This window comes from Embiotoca jacksoni, unplaced genomic scaffold (genome assembly GCF_022577435.1).
Source record: "Embiotoca jacksoni isolate LCO1_2020_lvr unplaced genomic scaffold, fEmbJac1.0.p SCAF_34, whole genome shotgun sequence".
In the NCBI taxonomy this organism is placed as follows: domain Eukaryota; kingdom Metazoa; phylum Chordata; class Actinopteri; family Embiotocidae; genus Embiotoca; species Embiotoca jacksoni.
The window spans coordinates 226,168-242,500 of NW_027185386.1; the positions used below are offsets into that span (position 1 = coordinate 226,168).

Here is a 16,333-nt window from a genome sequence, read left to right on the forward strand (position 1 = left end):
CAAAGTGGAAATGAAGTCTTGGGCGAGTCACGCTTGAAGAATGTGGATCACATCTGTCCACATCAGGTCTGCTTACTGACCTCATAGTCAAAAATAATCACGGGGAAGTCTCTCGCAGTTATTATCATCATACAGTGGGTACGGAAAGTATTCAGACCCCTTTAAATTTCTCACTCTTCGTTTCATTGCAGCCATTTGCTAAAATCAAAAAAGTTCATTTTATTTCTCATTAATGTACACTCAGCACCCCATCTTGACAGAAAAAAACAGAAATGTAGAAATTTGTGCAAATTTATTAAAAAAGAAAAACTGAACTATCACATGGTCATAAGTATTCAGACCCTTTGCTGTGACACTCATATTTAACTCACATGCTGTCCATTTCTTCTGATCCTCCTTGAGATGGTTCTACTCCTTCATTGGAGTCCAGCTGTGTTTAATTAAACTGATTGGACTTGATTAGGAAAGGCACACACCTATCTATATAAGACCTTACAGCTCACAGTGCATGTCAGAGCAAATGAGAATCATGAGGTCGAAGGAACTGTCCAAGGAGCTCAGAGACAGAATTGTGGCAAGGCACAGATCTGGCCAAGGTTACAAAATAATTTCTGCAGCACTCAAGGTTCCTAAGAGCACAGTGGCCTCCATAATCCTTAAATGGAAGAAGTTTGGGACGACCAGAACTCTTCCTAGACCTGGCCGTCCAGCCAAACTGAGCAATCGTGGGAGAAGAGCCTTGGTGAGAGAGGTAAAGAAGAACCCAAAGATCACTGTGGCTGAGCTCCAGAGATGCAGTAGGGAGATGGGAGAAAGTTCCACAAAGTCAACTATCACTGCAGCCCTCCACCAGTCGGGGCTTTATGGCAGAGTGGCCCGACGGAAGCCTCTCCTCAGTGCAAGACATATGAAAGCCCGCATAGAGTTTGACAAAAAACACATGAAGGACTCCCAGACTATGAGAAATAAGACTCTCTGGTCTGATGAGACCAAGATTGAACTTTTTGGCGTTAATTGTAAGCGGTATGTGTGGAGAAAACCAGGCACTGCTCATCACCTGCCCAATACAATCCCAACAGTGAAACATGGTGGTGGCAGCATCATGCTATGGGGGTGTTTTTCAGCTGCAGGGACAGGACGACCGGTTGCAATTGAAGGAAAGATGAATGCGGCCAAGTACAGAGATATCCTGGAAGAAAGCCTCTTCCAGAGTGCTCTGGACCTCAGACTGGGCCGAAGGTTCACCTTCCAACAAGACAATGACCCTAAGCACACAGCTAAAATAACAAAGGAGTGGCTTCGGAACAACTCTGTGACCATTCTTGACTGGCCCGGCCAGAGCCCTGACCTAAACCCGATTGAGCATCTCTGGAGAGACCTGAAAATGGCTGTCCACCAACGTTCACCATCCAACCTGACGGAACTGGAGAGGATCTGCAAGGAAGAATGGCAGAGGATCCCCAAATCCAGGTGTGAAAAGCTTGTTGCATCATTCCCAAGAAGACTCATGGCTGTACGAGCTCAAAAGGGTGCTTCTACTCAATACTGAGCAAAGGGTCTGAATACTTATGACCATGTGATATTTCAGTTTTTCTTTTTTAATAAATTTGCACAAATTTCTACATTTCTGTTTTTTTCTGTCAAGATGGGGTGCTGAGTGTACATTAATGAGAAATAAAATGAACTTTTTTGATTTTAGCAAATGGCTGCAATGAAACAAAGAGTGAAAAATTTAAAGGGGTCTGAATACTTTCCGTACCCACTGTATATCTGGAGAAAAAAAGTCGCACAACAACTGCATTCTTTTCAATTAAATTTGGGGCTTTTTGCCTTTTGGAATGACAACATCAGTCTTGGTCATTCACTTCGATGCAGACTGAATTATCTGAAAACATGAATCAACATGAAATGTTTTGTTCCCCTCAGAGTGCATTGTAAGAACTGTGGTGGTCCGTTAGCTTTCACATTGTGCCCCCATTAGGGCCAAAAATTCTTTAAGCCAATAATGGAGTTCCTGACCAATCACTAAAAACATTCCCATCAGCCTCAGCTGTAAACATTTAAATGCCAATTAGCAAATGTGAACATGTTAACATGGTAAACTAAAATGGCAAACATGTTTGTTTTTTTACGTGCTGCTGTCAGTGTGAACACGTTAGTCTGCTGACAGCAGCATTTTGTTGTGAGCATCAAAGTACATCCTCAGAGCAGCGAGCGAGGCTGCAGACTCTGCTTTGTGTTTCTCGTCTCCCGTCGGGTGTCAAGCACTTTAAATGTCCTCGGTGTCGAAGGGTGAGACACAATTAAGCTCGTCTCGCTCGGCCTTACCACCACAACACGCCATCCGCTGCAAAACAACTTTTTCATTTAATCGTTTCACATTAAAAACAGACACTGTATGCTGCATCACAAAATGAGAAAACGCTGTCCTGCGATAACAATAGAAGCCAAAGTAGAGAGAAGAAGCAGCCGGTGTCGCCGCCGAGAGAAGCGAGACGCGTTCGTCTCGCACCCTGCAGGTTGGCCAGGCCGATGGTCTGAAGCCACAACATGAGATAGTACACAGACAGCAGGTTGAGCCACAGATGGGAAATCATAATTCAAACAGCCTCACAAAGCACTTGAATTCATTCCTACCTGTAATGTACATTACCATGATGACGAAGACCATGCTAGGATGATCATGGACTAGAAATAGAAAACTCTGACACAGTAAATCTTCCAGATAGACTCACAAAAGCTTTTGGTGTAAAGCCATATATATGTAATGGATGTCTGGTGCTCTATAGCAAAGTGTGTCCTTCATTTTTTTTGCATGACATTCAACTATCCCAGGATGCTACTGGCTGTTACATAACATACTGACAACTGCAGATTTAGTAAAATTATAAAAAGATGCACCAATTCTGGACTCAGAGTTCACGTTTGACCAAATTTGTTTTAAATTAGATCTAATTCAGATATGTCTGCCTGGTACCCGTTTTTATGAGAAAAAGAATTAACATAATTATTTACATCATATCAGCAGACCCTGTGTCCTAAAATGAAAAAGACAAAACATCCTGGCTGAACTCTCCTTATGGTGCTTTTTTGATCATTTTAATAAACATGGGTTTCTTTTGTTGGGAGGACAAAATGGGGCTATCCTTGATGAAATGGTAATTGCTGTCTGAATATCACCCTGACATTCTCTTAATGAAATAATGCTGAAACAACACCACGACCATATTCATTCACTGCAGCGTTTTGTTTTTGCTGGTCTGGCAGGCAGATTCTGCCTCCGTTTTCTGGGTGCTGTGATGAGGAGCAGCAGCCAGAAGCCAGTCCTTTATTCACATAAATTAACAGTAAGAGTATGACATCCCTTTAAGGATGCCTATAAAGAAGAGCTTAACGCTGCAGGAGTCGCGGGGCAAACTTTCCTTCTAGTAAACTGATTAAACCGAAACTGACAGGACCAAAAAAATATGCAAAACGTGAGCTGCGAAATATTCAGATTTCACTGTTTTCAGTAAACAAAACAAAATGTTCATTTTTTTTTTTTTTTTTCTCTCGGCAATGCTTATACATCAGCGGTCCCTCCTACTTCCCCCGTGATTAGCGAAGAAATAATAAATTGCTCATTAGAGTAGATTTTCAGAGATGGATTGGTCACACCTGAACTATGATTTTAAACAACCATATGTTCAATCTGTACATTCGAAGTCTTCGACAGCTCACCTTGGGCCCTTGTCGCGGATAGAGAGACAAATGGCACACATGTACAGTAAAGCAACATTGCAGTCCAGCGTATGCATCAGCAAAGAGAGCAAGATAGATCGACGCATGCAGTTTGGACAGTTCGAAACCAATTTTGTACATTTCATTTGGCAGTGAGCGACATAAGAATGTGTTACATAGATATGCTGCACAGGGATGAGTTCCTCTTTATGGGTCGTTGTCCCACCCAGTCTGATTTGTTTGTGTGTGTGTATGTGGAGATCAGAGCCCACTGCAGGTCTGCCACAGCTGAGGCTGCCCTCCGAATACAGAACACAGTGCAGGTTGACAGAGTGCCGATAAATCCAGCTGACAGCTCCTTAATCCCCATTAGTGCGTCAGACAGAGGGGGTGTGACCAACCCCTGTTCCTGTCCTCGTCTCCTCCCTTCCCCTGTTAAGGTCCTGTGGGATGCCGTAACAAAGGATGTAGCGCCACCTGGTGGACAGGGGGGGCGGAGCAGTTCAGCAGGCAATCTCCTCCAGGGTGCCCAGCGTCGTCTGCAGAGGGACGGTCACGGTGTGGCTGATGGACTCCGAGTGGTTTGCCACCGGGTCACAGGAACTCTGGGGAAAAAAGTTTGAAAGAGTTTTTAAGGCTAGCACAAAGTATGAAGAGGCAAGTTAGCTCATCAGAGTGGGAGTTTTTGGAGACGGGGTATAAAGACCAAGCAGCAACCAACAGTGACGTCACCCGTTGGTTTGTGAACGGCCGTTATGAAGCCTCCAGTTCGGATATTGGCCGTCGCCATCTTGCTAGTTTGGAGCGGCTCAAAGCCGGTAGTGACCATATTTGGACGAGCCGGGGGAGGGGGGGGCGAGCGGTGGATCTGACTGGATCATATTGGAAACCTGACGATACTACGTCCCGCCCACCGATAGCTGTAACCTGACTGCACCACAGACCTGTCAATCAAACAGACACACCCCCAAAAACAGGTCTTCTTGAATCTTCTTTTCTAATGAATGAGGGATTATTTTCAGATGGACCTCCAGAAAACTAATAAGAAGGAGTGACTTTAGCTAACAACACCGAGATAACTGATGGACACATTTTATTCACTTTGGATTTGATGAGAGAAGTTGAATGGGAGTCTATGGAGCCGGAGGCTTTTTGGAGCCGACCTCTAGTGGCACTCGCTGGTATTGCAGCTGAAGGCACTTCCTAATCTGCCTAATTTTTCAGACCTGTAAACTACGCCCACTTTTATATCCAGTCTATCTTAGAGACCCCAGTCGGCAGGAAGTGACACTTAAGAGTAAGTGCAAAAGGGGGCAATATTACCTACCTGTCATCATCCTGCAGATTTCACCATGGTAGAGAGAGTTAACAGCTAAATTACATAATTTGTAGTGATGTGCATTCGAATGGAAATGTAATCGGCACTTAGCTAATGAAATGGCGCACTCCCATAATATCCATACAGGCGTTTGGGGAGAAAATTTAAACCAGATAATTCTCCCTGAATACTCTGAAGATACCCTCATCCAAATCTGTTGCTGCAGCTCCGTCCACCAACTCCTCCTTATACTGTCGCTTTTGGTTTTGTCGATTCAACAACGATGTACTGTTCCTTTATGTGTTTATTGAGAGGTCATTAGTTCACTCAGCAGAGACCTTGCTGCTGCTTATATTGAAGAAGAGTTCCCTCAAGGAGCAGAGTGTTTCCTGCCAAGTCGGCGTGTTACAGTCGATCCTGCTTGGGTGCTCTTTCGAGATGCTTATGTGTGAGTTAGGAATAGGACAAGGTTTGATATGCATGATCAGAGTGAGGGACATTATGCTGAATCTACACGCTCCACTTACACGGAGCTTTCAGTGACGAAGACTGACAAGTGAAGAGGGTTAAAGGCCGCTCTTACCACATCCTCTCCATGACTCTCCTCCTCCTCCTCTCTGCTCAGTAAGTCCAGTAGTCTGTCTTTCACCACCTGCAGATCAGAAAAGAAAAGTCAGTCTGTTGCATTAGACCTCCATGTCATCACTGGCTGTAAGGGAACATTTGGCTTTAAAGTAAAAATAACGTAAATCGCAGGCAAATGTGGCAACAAACTACACCATTATAATAATTGCAGCATAAAAGCTGTTGAAAGTTGTTTGGGAACTGCTTATGTCAGCAACACGAGGGGTTCTTATCCCCTTTACTCCATTATGGTCATGAGAAAAAATAAATCTTTTGAAAATGGCTTTTTCGGTGTATTTCTAAAACCCTAGGGGAGGCGAGGACTATTATGTGCTCATCAAAACCCTGTGCAGCTGAAAGCAGCAAGAGAAACTCTAGAAAGCTGCGCACAGTTCAGCAAAGGGAATGGAAAATATCATCTCAGCTTTTTGTATCAGTGACAGTGTTTCTGTTGACAGCTTTCACGGTCAATGCTCTACCTCTTCATCGTCATTAAAGTTTACTGTGCGACAGAAACCGAGAGTCTGTAGAGGAGTGATGTGTGCGACTAATTAGGTGTTTAAAGAGGTATATAAGAGATAAAGTGGGGCGACTGCCTCTTGACACTGACCTCATAAGCGTAGTCGAACAGCTCTAAGATGGTGAGAATGCTGGCGCCGATGAACAAACCCATCTGACCCCCGATATCACCTGGAGAAGGAAAGACTCAGTCACACAGGGAGAAGCAGACCTTGATGCCAAAGCTGAGGAAAAGAGTGTATTCTGATCTACTTGCAACACATGAACCCAGCTGACAGGCAGAAAGGGAGATCATTTTTTTAAGCCTGGTGTTAAAAATTGCAACGGGCACAGCAGTACGTTGCTTCAGGTATCCGTGCCGGACTCAAAGTCATTGTCAACATAAAACCAAACCAGTTCTAGAGGCCTCTTTATGTCCGGTTAACGCTTGCATGCAGGTTAATTGCCACCATGTCTCTAAGAAACAGACAAAACTGCCAGATTTTGCTTATGAGCAAAATCATACAATTTCATCAGCATCGGTTGTTTGTTAATGTTGTCTCATTAATTATGAAGGCATCATTGATTGAACGATTGAATCCAGCATTGGAAAAATTCAACGGTTACCACCAAGCAAACCTACCCAGCAAGCCTGCGACCTCATAGGCTTTCTTCTGCTCGATAGTCTCGTAGTTCAGAGCTTCGAAGAACACGTCCAGCACCAAGATGTTGTCTCTGCAAAAGTAAAAAAACAGGGCATTTGTCCTAAAGAGTCCCACTTCAGGTAATGAAGAAAACTCAATCAGCAACAGTCCATCTGTTTCCTACAAAGCTGAGCGAGACGGGAAACACGACCATTGCATGGGAGGAGGACGTGCTCGACGTGCTCTGTCAGTTAAAGCTTGCAGTTATTTAGAAACCTTATTGAGAGGACTGTGGGAAACAACGTGGGCAGTGAAGAGGCTCGTGGTTTGTGCTGGTGTCTGGCTGGGAGAAGCCTCGAAGCGGGTTCTATGAATATGGTATCAAATTATGGACCGGATAACAATTTGTGATTGTTGTACTGACTTTTCCAGTCCAACAATCCTTCGATTTGATCAGTGATTCGCATGAAGGATTGCAGAAGCTTCATATTTTCTCACCATTAGGAAACAGATGGAAAGCCTTAATGAGAAGTCGTGCACATATGTTCACGAGGAGTCTCAAATGTCTGGTTTACCCGAAAACAGAAAAAAATAAAACATAAGTGATAATAAATTCCCCAAAACATTAAGATTAAATCTGTGTCAATGATGATTTCATGAATTAGACTTGTTCTCGTTTAATTATACTTAAGTTTAGAGAATTTACCACAGCATCGTTTGCTTCTTCAAAACTTAATACAGCAAAAACATTCTGCAGCACCTTAAGCAAACATAATGATAAGTAGAGATGTCTACTCACGTGATGTACTTCTCCGACTTGTTGAACTTCTTCTGCAGGTAGCGGGCCGAGGTCTTGCTGGGGATTTTGACCATGGATAACTCTTTGTTGTAGCGGGTCATGTTGCACGGCGTCCTGCACATGCAGTTGCTGCTCTCCACGGCAGACAGTTTAGCTGCACAAAGATGCGGTGACGGAGATGGGAGGAGAGGAAATATTTTTGGGAATGAAAATCAAAACGAGACGAGGGAGGAGGAGGAGGATGATGATGACGGCAAGGGAAAACAAATTTTAGATGCACAGTGAGTTTTTCCCTTAAACAGTCCCAGACGTACAGAGACATCCATTTAAATGATTGATTTGGATGTGAATCTCCTGATGTGGTTTTGAATATTCTGGCGATAATGTGCCAGTTTGACTCAGGCTTTCACCCCTGTGGCAGTTCTTATCCAAAACAACTTTTCCTTTGTATTTTAAGGCCCTTTACCTGTACTTAACAGGTGTCATATCAAAATGTAATAAAAAAGTCCAGGAAGAGAGTCATCTGCACATTAAAACAGTCGATATATTAATCTAACACTGCGAGAGAAAATGCACCTTTAGTGGAGGCCATAAAATATATGTTATTACAAGTAGAATATATGATAAAAGGCTAAATTTGATAAAGTCAGCAGGTACAAAAAGAGGCTGACAATATAAGTTACTATTGAGATATTAAAATATAATAGTAAAGTGGTTTCAAAAGTTAAATGAAAAATGTAAAATATGTCAAGATAATGTAAAATCTATAAAGACTTTAAGCTTTTCTTTGAAGCATTTTGAAGTCACTACAAAAATGATCAGTCAATCAGCTGAGCGACAGGAAATGATCTGACAATTTTGATAATGTTTTATGTTTTTTAAGCAACAATTCACTAATATATACTTTTTTTTAAGTGATGATTTGCCATTTTTTCTGCTTTATATGACTGGAGATTGAACATCTTTACATCTTAATTTGTTGGGTCGACAGAACGAGACTTCCGGAGAAGTCAGTTGGGACTGTGGGGAAGTGCAGTTGATATTGTTTTTTTTACAAGTTATTGTCATTTTATAAACTCAATAATCATTTCATGTCATTGAACACCAACAAAAACATGTATGAACTGCATCAAATTACAAATATAATTTCTTCACGATATTATTTTCCTGATCATTTTTTTACGAAATTCTTTTTTCTTTCTATTTCTCAACAAAGTGACAGTTAAATAATATGTGAAGATTTGATATTGATTCAAAACTTCCACCTCAGCTGAAGTACTTTGAACCAGTTCACACTGAGAGATCCTGATACGACGGTCACATTCAAACCAAACAACAGGCCTGAAGCTTCTGGAAGTTTGTGCTCGGCGGCATCAGGATTATATATCTTGACAGTCAGAGAAACACACAGAAAAATACATTTCTTTTCTTATTGACTTAAATTAGAGTTCACATACACACTGTACTTACATAGAAAATAGAAAATGTGAGTGCGCACACGGCCCCGTTAATGGCGTGTCTCGAGTCATGTGGATGTTTACTCCATAAAAGCCCTAATGACAGTACAAGTCAATGTCATGGTCCGTGTCACAGGAGAGGATGTAAAGCAGCGGACACAAACATGCCCTCCGGCAGCATCTGTGAAACAGCCTTCACCCTCACAGAGGCAGAGTCCTGATGCAGAAATGCCAAGCTGTATTCAAGGCTCCGCTTTGGCAGTTTGACTCAGGGGTAAAGAAAAAAAAAGAAGCTTGAATGCCCTGGATGATTACGTGCGAAGCCCACAGCCTCCTACACAACACCAACTTTCTTGCAGCAGTGATGGTAATGTTAAGCGACACAAGCTTTTCAAATAGAGCCCCACTGAAAGCTTCTTTGGCACCGAGGCTGCTAACAAATCACTTTCTTAAAGTCCACATTTTTAAAGTTGCTTCAATTGATCTCATGTAATTTGACCACAGGTTTCGGAGCCTTTACTCACTGCCCAAAGACCTTCTCCCTTCAGAGTGAAACTTCTTAAGATTTAAAATCTACCTGCACATCCAGCTATTACTCCCAGAATGGAAAAGAAAGGGGAAGTTAATGTTATCAGGCTTGTTTCTCAGTGAGGCCGGCGTGCCGATCACAGAGCACGAGGCACACATCCCCCACGGTGCACTGACAGCCTGCACAGCCACACAGTCACGTAATTGGAAGAGGAAATTCAATATGGCTTCTCAGTGGTCTCTTATTTTTATTCAAATGAGACGCTATTGGATAGATGGGAGCACGCCTGCGTGCATTCAAATGATTTATTTCTTTGTCTAACCCTCTTACCTTTGTCCACCTCCCTCAATATTTTTCTCTCATGCACATTTAAATCTAAAAGACCAAATTATCATAATTCATTTCCTCCTGATAAGTTTTTCAAAATGTTAATGCTTAACTTAAAACTGAACAGAGTATAAATAAATGTCTTTATGACAAGAGAGACTGCTGATAAAACCAAAGATTTTACAACAGTTTTGGCAGATTGGATCATTTTTGAAGCTGCTTCAACAAAAACTTGGAATAAATGTCTGGATGTAAAATTTTAAGCCGTCTGTGTTTCTTCAAAAGGAGATGACGAGATAAGCAAGTTGTTCCCAGACAACAGATGCATCTGTCTCCAATTGGAAAAAAGTATTTTCAGTGCTGCTTCCAAAACTTGAGTGACACAGTTATAGTGATCGAAAAAAAACTATCAAACTGTGCTGTGAGAAATCTTCTCTGGCGGGTCGAGCAAATTAGCACTTAGAGTTACATTTGCATTCAATGATCCAAGCCGTGTGTGTGTGTGTGTGTGTGTGTGTGTGTGTGTGTGTGTGTGTGTGTGTGTGTGTGTGTGTGGGAGAGTGTGTGTGTGTGTGTGTGTGTGTGTGTGTGTTGGGATTGTGATTGTGATCCAAAAACAATTAAGCCTATTATAGGAAAGAAAGAGGAAAATATGCATCTTCTACATTCTTGGAGTTCTTTCGAATGACATTGGTGAGTTACACTGAATGTTTTTTACGAGATGTCTGCAGCCTTAAAGCTGATTACATGATTGCTGCTGTGTTTTTTTCCGTCTCTTTCTGGCTTTCCAGAAATAATTCAGCGTGAGGAGAGAGGACGGTGTGGGAGGAGAGGAGGTTGTACTGATGCTGCTGGAACTCCCACAGGCCAACAGTCGAGTTGACAAAGAGCATCATTACTCAGTAGCTTTTATTATTTTATTAAGTTATTATTTATGGTTTCACTTATGGCTTTTATTTATCTAAACTTCTTTTTAGATTAGAATGAATATAGTAAGTAGCAGCTTTAGGTAATAGTTTTAAGTATGCTATACATTTTTTAAATACAATGCCAGAAAATAAATGAATCTCATGGAGAGCTCTTTATTTATTGAGCACTACCATTGACATTACTTATGATGCTAAATGGGCAATAGCCTTCTAGCAACTTAAGTGGTGCCCATTAATAAAAACATAAAAACAACAACAACAGTTAATAAAAACATATTTTTTACATTTAACTTGAGGAATCATGTCATTCAGAGAGTTATTGTTTTATCTGTTCAGGTTTGAATTAGCTCAGTTTTTAAGATTTCTGCCTCCACCCGAGTAAGTGAAGGTGAATGGAATGTCTTGATTTCACCATTCTTGCCGTGCTTGTGTTCATTCTGCCTGTTGGTTCCTCCCTTCGGCTTCATCCCACTTCATACATTTCGTATGCTGTTTTCCCTCCACTGGTCCAAGCTCACCTCCTCCACTGGTCCAAGCTCACCTCCTTCACTGGTCCAAGCTCACCTCCTTCACTGCACCCACTCGGCCACCTGTTCAGCATCTCCTCATCAGTTCTCTCTGTAATTATTCAAGTCCATTCCCACCTCCCTTTGCCAGACTGTCGTTGTCCTTCATGGCATTCATGCTGTGGATTAGTGTCTGCAGCTTTAATTTTCCTCCGGTATTTTTTGAAATTACCCCAAAATACATGAGGATAATTAATTTAGCGTATTTGCCTTTTAATAAACTGGCAACATGTCCAGTCGTCCAGCCCATACATGGCTTTTGCCTTTTTGTGCCTCTGATGATCAAACACAGGAAACAGATGACAAAACATCTCTTTATGATCCTGCTGGCTTAGCAGGCTAAATTCATGACTTTTAAAGCCTTCCAAGGAATTTAATTTAGATAAAATCATAGAGTGAGTCTCATCTGTCTTTCATGCATCTCTCTCTCTCTCTCTCTCTGTGTGCGGTAAAATATTGAGGCATTAGGGCACTTTCATAAAATGTCAATATAAGAAAATCAGATCATTATCTTTGAGCGGCAGGATGAGCCTACATTTACTAAATCGGTCAAAGTTAATATAAAATCTCGGCTGTTGAAGGAATGAGTCCAGGCTGCCAAAACCTTTTACATGGCTGTATAATTCACCTCAATGCAGGAAATGTGACGCATTATCTTTCTGGCTATCCATGCATTAAATTGAACTCTAACACAGGAGTCGCTGTCTGCTCTGATGCTGGTTACAGACTTGATGAGCCCTTCACACACAGAGAGAAATATTTAGATGACTCCTCTTGATAAATCAAAAAGTTCAGAGGTGATACGAACTTTCCAAAAACTCTAACTGGTGTGCCTGCAGAGCCGACATGCTGTGTTAAGTGATGTCCAATGACAGACACACAGGATGTCAACTAGACCTTTTTCTTACCGCTGTGCTCTCGCATTCATAATTATATATTGTAGATGCTCTTAGCTTGAGCCGTCTGAAGCTTAAAATTGCTCATCTTTAAAGCAGGTTTAGCATCAAAGCTGTGCCAACAGTAAAAAAAAAAAAAGATTCTAATCCTTTGCTGAGGCAATAATCACATGTAAACCATCATACAGCATGCGTGTGTAATCCTGCGCCATGTTGAGTGTGCATGTATGCAGACTTACCGAGGGCAGGTTCAGCACAGTCTTTGTACTGCTCAGGTGTGCAGTACGAAGCATCACCTACAGAAACAGTTTGAATAATAGACTTTAGAGGAGGTGTTGACTCAATGCTGGTGTGGAAATATTACACTCTTGAAAGAATAAATAAATAAAGTGTAAACAGGGTGACGAATAAAACAATCTGCGAGGCACAGCACATTTTTTCCTGTCAGACACATAATCCCGGAGCTTTTTTTAAATGCCAACACATAATCCAGTATTGACTTGTCATATATTGATATGAGGCCTCTCAGTGCTGTTTAATCCCACATAAAACACCGCAACCTTGCTGAAAACACCTTTTTATGAATGCATGCCGAGTTCGCCGTCACCTCTACTCTGTCTGATGTGTGTTTGCTCACCGGGCATGTGCACCATCCTGCAGTTGCAGTTCTCCACGATGTAGCGTGTTTCGCAGTCGATCCTGCAGGCGGTTACGCTGTAGACCTGAAAAAAGCCCGACTCTAGAGCTTTGGACTCGCACTCTCCCCAGGGGGGAGGCAGGTAGGTCAGCTACAGGCGAGAGAGAACGTCGGGGGTTAGTCGGGCCCGGAGCAAGCAGTAGTGCAGATCAAACACACACCAGAGGAGTGTTCAACACATCTTAACATTGTAATACAGCAGATACTACAGCAATACTGCAGAGAGCATATAAATATCTTTTTCACATTGATACGGGAAACCAATAGGGTTTCTAATTGTGTATTAAGTACATGATTTTATTGACATTCATACTGCATTTCTTTCTTTACTTCCCAGATAAACATTATAATACATCCTAGCAATATAGTTAATCAAATAACAAGACCTGCACCCATATAAGCAGCAGGAAATCCTGGATAGATCAGACAATACAGTAATTTAAAAATTCATTTTGACATTTCACACCATCATTTTGTCTTATGATTCAAAGATTGTCGGCGCTAACGGTAGAAGCAGCTGTAGGTGTGATTGTGGTCACTCCCCAAAAAAATAGTTCAATGGCCTCCTGCAGTAGAACGTCTGAACAGCTTGCATAAAAAAAGTTTTGATTCATATTTCTGTCTCCAGCAATAAGTACAATAATTGTTGCGAAAGAAATTCAAGATTTTTTATAAAAGAACTTCTGAGGACTTGCACACACGTCTGAAGTCCATAATCTGGACAAACAGAGGGAGCAGCTCTCCAAAACTCATTTCTTGGTCTTCAAAACCCAGCCAGTACCGAGAAGCAAAAGAGCTACACAACAAACCAGGCGGTGCGGAAAACAATTCAACAGATAACCAGAGTCTGGTGGAAAAAAACAAACGCAGCAATCTGTGGTGAGAAGACAACTATTCCAAATGTTGTCCTGCAGCTCCGAGGATGGGAACAACAGAAGAGAAAACAGGGACGCTGGGCCGAGCAGTGCGGAGGCCCATCTGCTCCACAACACAGGCAGGGAGGTCCAGCTGTGTACCGTATCCATCACCCCCCTCCCCCTACCGGTCCTTAGCTCCTTTCACTGTCATGGCAGTGAAGCCACAAGTGAGACAGGTTCTGTTGCCAAGAGAGCAATTCTTTTTGGATGAGGCGAAACACAACATCCTGCCAGGTGAGATTTGGCCACAGTCTGCTTGTTAGTACTGACTGAATTGCCCCCCACCCCCCACACGTATCTCCGCTTCGGGGGTGTTGTTTTTTTTTGTTTTTTTAGTGCTGCAGACACAATCGCTTCACCAACACTTAGGACCATAAATTCAAACACAATCCAAACAGCAACCTCGCACGCTGAATATTTCAGTGTCCAGAAGTCTTGGAGACATTTCTGGGTACGTCTCCTGTGATAATTAAACATGCCCTCCGCGACGCCAGCAGCGAGCGCAAGCAATGAATAGAGACATCCAGACGCTATTAATTTTGTGAGAGACTTAAGAAAGGTGCTCCTCAGCACGCCTTAACCTTTAAAGTCACCTTCACACCTCAGCTAATCTTCACTCCTGGCCTAATTAGAGTCAGCTGTGGCCGATTCGCCATCTGATTATTTCCCCTGTAATCAGATAATCTAAGGTGCTCAATATCACTTTTCAGTGTATTGAGACCTGCTGACCTGTTATGGTCTATCTAATAAGAGCCGAGGCCTGTGCCCCACTTAGTGTGTTATTAATCAATGTTCCGCTCCCCGTTATAAAAGAGCAATGCTTTAATTAAGCTTTACAACTTGATCAGTGAGGGACCTTGTTAAAAAAGTTGAGAACAGGGTGGATTATAGTACATTGACGTCATTGTGTTAGCGCTAATTGGGGAATCTCAAATATACATTTTAAAGTTCTGCTTTAACAACAAATTGTAGTAAACAAGTAAGTCACAAACTTCCAAAAAATGCCGTCATCTATGGTATTGTTTTCTATTTCCTGAATCAAGAGGCAGCAGAGGAATAACAGTATGATGAAGACTCTCTTATCCTCGGGAAGAATGAGTGTAAACCGAGGAAACACCATGCCCTTTCAGCTCCAGTTAAAAGCCCGCAGAAGGGCAATTTCTGTGTCGGGAGAACTTAAATCTGAAATTGCCTGCCTGTGAGAACCCATTCAGCCTTTACCATAGGCTATGTATCTTGTGCCTGTAGCTCACTTGATTAAAGCCGCTTTGATCTAGGCCTAATATTATTAGCCGAAATGAGTTCATTTAAACTCTTTGTCGAAGTCATTTTCACAGGCAGACTGATTGGTATCCATTGTAAAGATCCACTCATCATTTTTGATTTGATTTTTTTTACTCCACAAGGCCTCATTTCACATCTTTGCCCCAGATACTTATGCACCCAATTATCATTTTCATGATTGTTTTTTGAGCATGTTTGAAAAATAGCCTCCAGGTTTCTCGAGGACACAGGTGAGAACTTCTCGCAGTAGGAGGGATTTTCCTCAGACTTCTGATAGGAAAGTACAGATCTGCATTAATTAGCTGCAGCTAAATTTGCCGTTTCCCACTGCGCCGGCTTGCGGAGAGGGGCAGTGTTCTCACAGCAGGCAGGCAGGCGGAGGAGGGCATGTCTTCGCCCTGCCAGTCACAGAACTGGGCTGACAGATGAGCTGAGACAGAAACCCTGGAGGCTCATTACCCGAGAGGCCGAACCATCCCTGGATTGATCTCCTCTGCTCCTTCCTGCCTACTGCTGAGGTGAGTCGCTGCAGCACACTGAGCTGTGATGTGGCGACACTTCAACTGAATTTTGTTGGAGAAAAGTTCCCCAAATTTTGCCTGAAATACTCGACATTTCTATGATTTCAATCACTCTTATTCAGTGTATTTGTAGAGCTCAAAAAAACCAAGAGACCAAGGAGGGTGTGTTTCCATCACTCACCTGCAAACCATGGTTATTTTGACTGTCTTGGTGATGATAGACAGGTTATTATAGGTTTGAATTGTACAAGTAGTTACATTTTCAGCTGTTTAATCCAACCAACTTTTAGCTCTAAAATGTTTGTTCTTCACATGTATGTGAAAAAGAGTTTTCTTCCAGAAGAAATGAAGCGAAGTTGACGAGCTTTCTCTAATTCTCTGCCCCAATTATGGAAGACAGATTTCCTGCTTAAACGATGTGTGAAAAATTGACTTACTGGTAAAAGTCAATTGTGGCCCAGTTGCTAAAGGGGGCTTTAATCAATATGTTAATATTCACAATGGATCACATGACTACTAATTTCCTCAGCTCTGCAGAGCTTTACAGCCACTTGTGTTGCTTTTCTGGCCGGCAGCATTAAACTTTCACTGCTGTCTCAGAGTAGGT

The 16,333-nt window shown here is 42.2% G+C and overlaps 1 protein-coding gene across 3 annotated transcripts in view; it reads right to left on the minus strand.

Moving 5' to 3' along the window:
- Window positions 1-2,345: 2,345 nt before the first annotated feature.
- Window positions 2,346-16,333, minus strand: part of asic2 (acid-sensing (proton-gated) ion channel 2) — a 298,844-nt gene continuing 284,856 nt past the window's right edge. For all 3 annotated transcript variants that reach the window (XM_069165354.1, XM_069165355.1, XM_069165353.1), the window contains 7 exons: window positions 12,945-13,095; window positions 12,547-12,603; window positions 7,604-7,757; window positions 6,804-6,895; window positions 6,273-6,352; window positions 5,622-5,690; window positions 2,346-4,325 (listed from right to left, as the gene is read on the minus strand). In XM_069165354.1, coding sequence (XP_069021455.1) covers window positions 4,224-4,325; window positions 5,622-5,690; window positions 6,273-6,352; window positions 6,804-6,895; window positions 7,604-7,757; window positions 12,547-12,603; window positions 12,945-13,095 — 705 coding nt within the window. In that variant the 3' untranslated portion in view covers window positions 2,346-4,223. The remainder of the gene's footprint in view (window positions 4,326-5,621; window positions 5,691-6,272; window positions 6,353-6,803; window positions 6,896-7,603; window positions 7,758-12,546; window positions 12,604-12,944; window positions 13,096-16,333) is intronic.